Below are 10,656 nucleotides of genomic sequence, written 5' to 3' on the forward strand. Positions count from 1 at the left end.
CTGCTGTACTGAAAGCATTAATTTAGAAAAAAAAAGAGTGAGCTAATAGGAAGTGGGAATTATGTAGGCTAAGCTGAGTATGCTGGAAGGTATGTAATCTCATGACAGCTTTGTGCTTGAGGGATCATAAGAAATGACCCATGTAAAAAAATTTCTTCACACAGTTTTTTTAATTTGAGTGTTCTTCATGTAGGTCTTAACAAGACTTGGGATGACTGTTTGTTTGAAAGTAGGATGACTGTTTCACCACAACACTTTCTCACACAGTGCTCCCACTGATACCCACTGCATTATTGGATAAATTTTGAAAAACTAAGTAGCTACAGCCATTTTAATTCTCACCTGATCTCTTACCCACTTGTCCATTCTGCACCACTTGCACTGTTGTATGATTGCTTTGATTTGGAGAACCTTAGCAGTTGCAGGGAGGAGAGGACTGAAGGCAGTCTAATTTTATTTATGGAGGGAAAGGGGAAGGTAGTATATATTTGGCACCACTTCTGGTGTGAAAATGATAACCAGAAGACAATAGTTTTGCCTTTTATGGTGTATGTGTAAGATGTTGGTCAGCAGCACTACACGTCCTTTATCGGAAACACACGCTTGAGTATTTTTCCCAGCAGCTGGCATAAGTAGCCCTGGCCTTGGCTGTTTGTTTTCTTGCTCAAGCATCATTCCCATGCACAATGCTGAAAAAAAGAGATACATGGCCACAAGGATACTGTGGAGGGAAAAGAGGATTCCCCCAGAGGTAATGGCCTCATCCAGTTTTAGAACTGTTGCAACCGTATGCCAGTCCATACCCTGAGTCATCAGCTGGTGAGATCATTTTGAATAGTGACAAGGCAGATGCATCCTGTGTCTGTTCATTCCCTGTCCTTCTGGCTGGAATTGACAATAGCAGCACTAACACTGGAGAAGAGATTAGTGATGTGGACATCTGTCTTTTTTGAAATAAATATTATAGGATGAACTTCATACACAATCTTCTTCGTGTAAAACCAAGTTTTTGCTGCTGGAGTTTTGGGGCGCTCCAGCATGAGAACTGGGGAAGCATTTACAGCATGAGTCAGTGGTTTGAGCACTACACATAAGTAGTATATGTTTTATTTCCTTTTGGCCTACACAAGATTATAACTGATGATTCAGAAATTAAAAACTGTGTTAGGGCACCCATACTCTGAAGTAGTGCTGTCTAGACTTTGTAAATGTATTGAAGTGTCTGAAAACACATGAGAAATAAGGACAGTGGTTTTAATCTGCAGTGGTGGAACTTCTTACTAGAATTTCTAAATGTGTGTTTTTAAGCACAGATATTAAATAAACTTATTTCTCAGAATTTTAAATGCATTATACTGTCATGCACAGCAAAAGGGTGGGAATGGCCTGGGGCAGATACTGTCTTTTGGAGCAGTAGTGTAGGTTTCCAAGAAGTGTTGTGGGCATTTTTTATAATGGGACTTCGGCCTTTCAACATTTTTTTTAAGTTCTGTGAATATAAAAGCTTATGAAATGATCTTGAGTATTAGTGCCAAAACAGTTGTTTTACAAGATAAACTACTTTCAGCATTGCTTGTTGATATTAAATATTGTGCTCTTAGCTGCTGGTGACATAAGCAGCTGGTGTTGTGGTGACAAAAGATTGTTACTTTGTTGACTGCTGTCATGACAATTTTGAGAGTAAACGTAGACTGTACTACCATAGCATTATTTAGTTTCTGTTGTCTTGGGCAACAGAAGTCATTCTCTGCTGAGGAAAAAATTAAGGAAATACTTTTTTACTAGCCTTACAATAATGCAGTCTTTCGTGACTGCTGAGGAGGTGTCACTATAGCACATTTGCTAACCAAGATTTACCGTTTGAAAGCAGAATGTAAACCCGGTATGGTGACAGCAGTGTCTACCTCTAGAAATGGAGTAGGAAAACAGAGTTACATATTCTTTTGTGCTTGATCATTGAGGAAGACCAACATTAACTATGAGAGACAGCTTGTTCTTTTTTCTGGCACCATCTGTTGATACATTGAACAATATTCCCTTTTCAGAGTCCTTGCCAAAGATGAACTGCTAATGTTGTAACAAGAGCTTTGATGAATGGGCTTAGTACCTCAAAAATATGTACAGTAGGAAGAGAAGAGGTTCTGAATCAGTAGCTTAAAAACATTTATTTAAATAAAATGTTCTTTATAAATACTTCTGGTGGAGGCAGGAGGCAAGATATAAGGGGTGTATTAATTACTGCAACTGATATAACTTCATGAGCAAAAATTTATCAAACTGTTTTTATATGAAAATATTTTTAACATTTTTTTCCCTAGAAAACATACCAAAAATATTGATGGGACAGGATAGTCAGCTTGTGTAGTTACGGGAAGTTACAGCTATAAAAACTTTCAAAATGTCTTTTGCTTAATAATATGTTCTCTTCATTCAGTTGAAAATGTTCTCCTGTCACTTTTGTGAGTTTCAGTGGTGATTAATTTGTAGTGGAACTAATTTGCTAGTGTTTGGAGGAAGGCTTCCACAGTACCCTTTGTAGACATGCTAGAAAAGTTGAAGGAAGCATCATGGCCCATCAGAAGGCACTCCAGTTTGTCACTTGACTTCTGTTTCACTTTCATTATAAGGTTTAGGAATAGACTTCTGAAGATTAAAGCCTGCGAAGGAAGCCAACTGGTTTCTCAGAAGTGCCTCCCAATGAATTGAGTGGGAGCCTTTGCAGAGTCCACTAGGAGCTACCTGTGGTTTTAGACTTCTTGGGAGCTGTACAGACTTGTAAATGGAAATTTGCATTTCAGGTGATTTGAAGACATTTTGGGCACAATTGGGAGGTAGAAGAGTGGATGTCATATTTCAGCAGGTGCAAAATGTGCTGCTGTTGCTGAAGCAAAAGATCAAGAATGGAACTGCCACAAACCAAGGTTTGAAATCCTTGTAAGAGTTAAGCTGGACCACAGGGGAGCTGCGGCCTGCTTTGTGTAGGGCTGTGTGATATCTGTCACAATTCAGATACCTCTCAACTTAAATTACTTAGTAGTTGGAATTTTTAAGCACTTGAAAAAATATATCTGCTTTCTAAAATAAAAGACATTTCAGGTGCATTTTGCCATTTTCTTGTTTTGCATGTATACTTTTTCAAACAATTTGTGGCTCTTACGCACATGGAACTGAAATGTTTATTCTTGAGAAGTAATGAAATATCTGCAGTGCCTTGCATTTTGTTTATCATCAGAAGTTTTTAGCCTTTCAAGGGCTGATGTCAGCAAACTGAATAGTTTGGGGTGGAATTATAATAAGTATTATCTCATGTCACAGACGCCGTTTTAACTTGAAACATTAGTAGAAAAATGTGTCAACAATGCATTTAAGATTGTTCCTGATTTTCATGGAAAGAAGTTTCTTTTACATCAAAATCAGAAGTCTGATAAGCCTGGAGCAGGACACAGGTTTCTTTGTACTAGCTTATTTAATTCAGAAAAATTACTTTTTTTTTTTTTTTAATTAAGCAACTCATGTAAATGTAATCTACAGATCTTATTGCTCTTTTTGTGCAAGAAAATGTACAATAGAGTAAGATGCTTTTAAAATGGTATAGCCACACACTCTGCGTTGTACTGCTTTTGCTAAATTGGTAGCGCAATTTTTTGTGTACTTGAGCTCCCACATCTTGATTTTTATGGCAAAATATTACAGCAGTGCATAGGTAAAAGTTGAACTTGAATCCCCAGATGACACAATAAATCTGTGAGCTAGTTAAATTTGAATTTTTCTATGCTTTGTTCTGTAAAGGTTTCAAACTAAAATATTAACATGGATTTTTCTGACGTTTGTCTGTCGCTTTGTAATACTTATTGCATGGGGTAAGAGACTGAGACAGAACTGGTCTCTCCTTTGTGTTCTTACTATGTGGAGGCCATTTCCACCAATTCAGGAGTGGACTGTGGTCTGCCAAGATCCAGCCCTTCTTTAGGCGGAAGATGGCTAGTCTCATGACAAAGTGAAGAGAGAAACTTAGACTAAATTCTGTTTACTTATATTACTGTCACTGAAGGTTACTGACTTGTGTACATTGGAAACGTTCCAGCAGCTTTCCAAAAGCCAGAGGATGTTCAGTGCTGATTCACAACTACTAACGTGAGCTGTAATTTTATTGTAATTAGTAGATGTGTCTGTTAAGGACTGTGGTTCAAAAGGTTTATAATAGCATGAGTCTTCCAATGCTCTAGATTAGCGTACTGAGGAAACCAGTGTGTCTGGAGGACTTGAACTTTCTTTTCCCTTTTAGTAGTCCCTATTGTCATTGTCCCTATTATCATTACTTAAATTACACTTCATATCTTTTTGTTTGTTTGTTTTTTGCATAGAATGCTGGCAGGCTTGGACACTGGTAAATGAAGCTAATCTAGGTGATCTCTTAACCCTGGCAAATGGTATGTGCATCTCAGTTGTATTTATTTGATATGTGGATTTAATTTGTCTTGTTTTACTCACCAGGAGCTTATTTCCGTTTGTTGAAATCAATAAAAAGAGATCTGAGAAGCCTCTTAGCATTACAAGGGAAAAAACATAATTATTAGTGTCCTCAGGTACTGGGCAGTGGACTCTAACTTGGGTTTGTACTTCTGTGGTTTGTGTGTATGTGTATATGGCTTGTGCCAAGTGAAGAGAGTTTGAACTGGTAAGCCCTCATGAACCCAAGCTGGCTGCAAGGAGAGTCATCTTGTGCATGGCTCCACTAACTCTCATATCCTGGTATCCTTTTACCTGAAATAATGAAGAGAAATCTGTATGTCTGTTTCTTATTTGTGTTGTGTTGATGCACTTTGAAAGCTACATGGAAGATTTCAATGTGCAGATCACCTGATGGTCTGTGAAAAAGACCATTTCTGCATCAAGTGTCAATGCACACCTAAGTTTTTCCCCTTTGGGGAAAGGGGAGGAGAGAGAGGGAGGGAGAAGAGGAGCAGGAGAGAACGTGTGAGCGTGTGTGTTGTGTGTTAGCTAGTCACTCACTTGCATACCTATATGCAAATGCATGAATTTTGTATAAGTTGTAAAAAACAGCTTCTTTTTTCCAGTAGCATGCTCTTTGTTAGCTGTAGTTCATAGCAGTGCATTCCTTTTAATGTATTTTGACAGTTATCTCTTTAGTAACTAAAGTAAGTTCGATTATAAATGGAAATGTGGATTGCTGAAGTTGTTGCTTGCATTCAAATTTTTTTAGTAAGTGATGTGTTTGACAGAGATGGCATACAGGAAACTAAGCCCAACTTGCAGCATCTTCTTACAGGTGACAACACTGCAAACTCTGTGGAAGGTTCTCACAGGTCAGTGTATTACATAGTTTATTCCAGTTCCTTATTTGATGTATTCTTCAGTGTATTTGAGAGAGATTTTGATCTTCCTCTTGTATTTCTAAATTCAGTGTTTTAAACCCAGCATTGAATTCTGTCAGTTTTCAAAGTGAAAATTTTTTTAACTTGACCTGCACGGAAAACCTGAGAACATTGCAGAATAAAATAGGACATTTGGTTGTGAATAAAGATCCATGAGTATTACCAGGATTATCAGGGTTAGGACTTAACAGTTTTTGAGTTCTCAGACTTTCACAGACTGTTCAGGTTGTCAGGCACATTACTTAGTCTCTCTGTATGTAGCCTCAGGTACTGATTTGGAAGATGGGGGTAAAGATATCGTTCCTTTTTTTTTTTTTTTTTTTTAATGTCCTTCCTGTGTTTTAGTGATAAGTTCTTTCTGGGAAGAAGCTGGGTTTTTTTGAAAAAAAACATATGAACGTGTTCATACGACATTAAGGCAGTAATACAATGCAAACAGTGATTCAGTAAAACCCTTCTAGCAGTGGGCTGTTTCTTTCTTGCACTAATAATATTGAACCATTAAAAACCAGCATTTTATTGGTTGTCTAAGATGCTGCTCCTTTTTTTTCTTTTTTATTCCAAATAGCAAAAAGGAGGAGATGGAAAAAACAGGTTCAGGGAATAAAGAAGCATCTAGTAGAATTCAAGATTTACCTTTAAACCTCCAGTATCGGAACCACAAGTGCTGTAGTGCATGCCTTGCCAACAGAGCACCGGGCTCCTACAGGGGTGAAAATCCTCTTAAGATACCAATCCTGCTTCACTTTCAAAGACGCCATGCAAAAGCAGACTGTCTTTCAAAATCACTGGATGTGAATTACAAAGCTCCTTGTGGCCGAAGTCTGAGAAGCTTCCAAGATGTGCAAAATTATCTGTTTGAAACAGAGTGCAATTTTTTATTTGTTGATCACTTCTCCTTCAACACTTATGTACTGTTGGGCAGGAACACTGTAAATCCTGAACCCCTCGTGTTTGATTTTGATATTAGCAATGGAGCCGAGTCTGTGCCTGTTTCCTTCTGTAATCATCTTGACCGCGCAAGGTTACCTTATTTCAAATATCGGAGGGCATCGTGGCCACGTGGATATTATCTTAACAATTTCTCCAGCATGTTTGTTGATTCATGTAACTGTACAGATGGCTGCATTGATAGGTAGGTAGAAAAATCAAATCAAGTGGTGCTTGATACCTCAATAGTAGGGTGGTGGTGTAAGTGTGAAAGCGTGCAGTACCAAACAGTGCCAAATAATGAAGGACCAACGCTGCTGGAATATTTGTGGTAGTTGTGTCATGCTCTGTGTTGACTGACACCACTGTGTCTTTGTCTTCTCCAGATCTTGGGTGCTCCTACCCATCCAACCTCTGTTGTAGGGAAGGAAGAGTCAATACATGGATTAGTGTGTTCCTTTCCGTTTCTTCTCAGATTGGCAGTGCTTCTCCTCCAGCTGCAACTGGCAAGCAGATCTCTTGGCTTTGGGAAAGGAGTGGGGAAGGGAGACTCTTTTGCCAGCAGAGGAAGGCTTATTTTCCTGGCAGGCAGGGAATAATCCTGCGTGACAACTGCTGCAGCTCCTGCTGTGGGATGGTATCCTGGAGATGGGGTGGGACAGTCTGGAGATCAGATCATTTGGGACTTAGAAGGTTACTGAGGGCAGAGGAAGGAACATCCCCCTTCACAACCTCTACATCCCACCCTTCCTTCCCTTTGTCTAAACAGAAGCTATGAAACTCTCTGGTCACAGAACACATTTATGTTCTGAGCAGTTCAAATGGTGCTCATTGCTGTATTTTTCTAAAGCCCAGTAATTCTGGGCTACATATTACTCCGTGGGAACCTGCCACAATTAACATACACGAGTTTGGTGATAATGTTGTCTGCTTTTTTGGAGGGGGTTTGTCTTTGACATTATCTCTGCTTGCAAGTGTTACTTGGTTTTGAATCTGTTTTGTATTATTGATAGGTTGGGCAGTTGCATGTGCTGGTGTGCAGTGTAATTGCCAGTGACCCAACAAAAGCTTGGAATCACAGCTTGGTATAATGAAGCTTCAGTAATTAAATTATTTTGTTTCAGCTGAGCAGTGGGGAACAGCAAGCGTAGCGTGCTGCTTCTTTGCACTGAACTCCCCAAAGAGTTGAGATGCTTTTGATATGCAGTTTTGGGGTTCAGGGTTTGGTCCATTGCTGTTTGCACAAGCGCTGTGTGTTTTAGGAGTTGTCATGACACAAGATGGTGAAGACCAGCATTACTGCTTGAGTCTCCATTCTGCGGTGTGAAATTCTTCACTTCCTGGTGGCTAACAGGCCAGGATGCTGTGCCAGAACAGATGTTTTTCATTCATTAATTCAGTCAGTTTGACAGTGTCCTGTTTATAATAAATTTCTGTTGTCCTTCAGCTGTCTGCATGTGCCTTTTACAGAGCTTTGCAGAAGAATGGGGTTGGGGTGGAGAGAACATGATTATTGCAGAGCACACGTAACCAGGCAAGAAACAAAGAGAAGGGCAGGGTGCCTGAAATGGCCTTGTGGAGTAAAAGGAGAGGGGGAGGAATATAGGTATATTTAAATGTGTGTGTGTATAGTCAAGTAAATTTTAAATTATTTAGATTTATGTTTGATTTACACTGCCCCAAATACATTCTAAGATGTTTTACTGTTATCTTTTAGGGCAAAATGTGCATGCCTACAGCTAACTGCAAGAGGCAGCAGTAAAATTTCTCTATCTCCAAGTAGTAAAACATCCCATGGATACAGTTACAAAAGACTGGAGAGACCTGTTCCTAGTGGGTAAGAAAGAGCAAGCTATCAACTGTTATTTTATTTGTATGTTCTTATTTTACTCCTGTGATGTAAATTCTACAGGATAAAATAACTGCAATTTCTGGATTACTGAAAGCTTCAATTTTGTCACAATTTTACTGACAGATCAGGATGATAAAAAATAATTAATGTGACTTAAGTAATAGGAGGAAAAAACACTTTTGTATTGGAGATGCCACAATTTTCACAGCTTAGTTCGAGGTCCAAGAAGTATGTGAAGAGTAACATGGTATTAGCTGGTCCAGGAGCTCAGGCTGTATCTGGCCCATGTGCTGGTTCATTCAGGCATGCCAAGGGAAGAAGGGAGAGGGATGGAAACCTGCCACATGGGAAGAAGGTCTGTCACAAGACTGTTATAGCATATATCAGCCAAAGAAGTGGGAAGCAGTAGCCACCCTCAGCTTTTGCCCTGTATCTTGTCCACCCACTTGCTCTGTAGGACCAGAGTCCTAAAGAAATATCAGCCAGCTGCTGTTGCCAGACTTAGTTATATGTGACTCTTCCAGGAATCTCCAAAGCTTTCTCAGCGCTGCAAGCGTTCACCTTTTTTCTTATTGGGCTCCCGTGGATTAATATGTGGCCTGGGGAAGGTGCCAGTAACCTCAGATGTTCAGAAGAGGAATTGTGCAAGGTAGTTTTCTGCAATAGCCAAGGGCTGAACCCACAGGCTTAAGGAGCCCCCTTCAGTCCTTTGTTGCTATGTGATGTTAGTTTATGGTTGGTATGCAGAATTAAAGCTGCCAGTGAACCCAGAAACAAATGCAAAAAAAGCACAAGTGTGAATTCTTTTCAAAATATGTTGTTAAATCCTAGAACTCACGACAGCTACACTGAGGTCCGGGCAGACAGGTTGTCTTTGCTAAGATCTGTTCCAGCATAGGATGAGGAGCTTTATAGGGATTTCTGCTTCTGTGTGATTTACTCCTATAAAATAAAAAGGTAGCATTTATTTTTCTTTTCTGCTTATGAAAATCTGGCTGACAGACTCTTAAAATTGATGAATCAGCAATCAATAAAGTAATGAGCTTCAGAGAACTGCTGCACAATCAGTTTTAGCCAGGGTCTTTATATTTTCAGTCAACTGCCTTATTAATGCTAAGGAGGGTAATTAATAATAGCAAATTTGTTTTAGTAATGCACTGTTTTGTATTGTGTTTTGTTTTGCTTCCTCTTGACAGAATTTATGAGTGTAGTGTATTGTGTAGGTGTGACAAGATGATGTGTCAGAACAGAGTTGTACAGCATGGCATTCAAGTCAGGTTGCAAGTGTTCAACACAGAGAAGAAAGGCTGGGGTGTCCGCTGCCTAGATGATATCGACAAGGGGACATTTATTTGCACTTACTCAGGTAACAGATGGTGATCTATGGAAGATTTATTGCATAATTCTTCCTTTTCTGTGGCCTGTGCCTTGGAATTGTTTTGGGAACCAAATGGGGAAATACGGGGTTGGAAGAGAAGTGAGTAAATATAATCTTAACTTGCAGGGTGATCAAAGGGACAGAAGAACCTTGAAGAACTCTGCAATGCATTGGTGTCAGACAAACAATCAAAGTATTCTGGAGCAAAGCCTATCTCAGACTGTTGTATTTCCCTCACGGGCCTGTGCATTGTGTGCCAGGGCTAGTTTTCCTTCAGTATAAATGCATTCATATTTTGTTTTCTCAAATAATGTGTTGGGTTTTTTAAAATGTAAATTTGAGCTTCAATAGTGAGTGTGACCCATCTTAGCAAACAAACAATTTTAAAAAAAAAACAAAACCAAACAACTTTTTCTTCCAGGCAGATTAATGAGCAGAGCTGAAGGTCAAGGATTGGGAGGTGCTGGTCAAGAGTTGAAAGAGAACAGTGCTGTGAGGGACAGAGGCCATGGCTTTTTTTCAAGAAAAAGAAAACTTGACACTGATTGTTCAGACTCAGGCAAAAATGCCATTCTTGAGAAGCATGAATCTTTGTCTCCGACTGTGAATAATGAAAACAAATCAACCCTGTAAGTTTACCAAAGCAAACATAAGCATAACAAAACTAATATTCTGCTATTCTAGAAGGCCCTTTGCTAAAACTTACAGTAGAACTGTATGTCTTCAGCTGAAGGTGGTTTTCTTTTTTTTTTCTCATCTTTTTTGTTAATTCCTGATTATTTCTTCTAGTGGGACAGATTTTTTCCTCTGTATTAATTTTGCTTCCAGTTTCATAGAATCATAGAATGGCCTGGGTTGAAAAGGACCATAGTGATCATCTAGTTTCAACCTCCCAGCCATATGCAGGGCCACCAATCACTAAACCCCGCCAAAGGCAGACCCGCCGATCACTAAACCAGGCTGCTCAGAGCCACATCCAGCCTGGCCTTGAATGCCTCCAGGGATGGGGCATCCACGACCTCCCTGGGCAATCTGTTCCAGTGTGCCACCACCCTTTCTGTGTTTCTCCTGGTCTCTAACCTAAACCTCCCCTGTCTTAG

General features: G+C 39.5%; 1 protein-coding gene across 1 annotated transcript; it reads left to right on the top strand.

Moving 5' to 3' along the window:
- Nucleotides 1-320: 320 nt before the first annotated feature.
- Nucleotides 321-10,185, top strand: SETDB2 (SET domain, bifurcated 2; the record flags this gene model as incomplete). The annotated part of the gene is made up of 8 exons (XM_010078373.1): nt 321-442; nt 2,799-2,921; nt 4,365-4,430; nt 5,225-5,327; nt 5,965-6,531; nt 8,044-8,163; nt 9,375-9,544; nt 9,978-10,185. Coding segments are annotated over 8 exons (1,479 nt in total), but the record flags the coding sequence as incomplete, so codon positions are not given.
- Between the last annotated feature and the right edge of the window lie 471 nt (nt 10,186-10,656).

This window comes from Pterocles gutturalis, unplaced genomic scaffold, assembly GCF_000699245.1.
Source record: "Pterocles gutturalis isolate BGI_N339 unplaced genomic scaffold, ASM69924v1 scaffold50588, whole genome shotgun sequence".
NCBI classification, from domain to species: Eukaryota; Metazoa; Chordata; class Aves; order Pterocliformes; family Pteroclidae; genus Pterocles; species Pterocles gutturalis.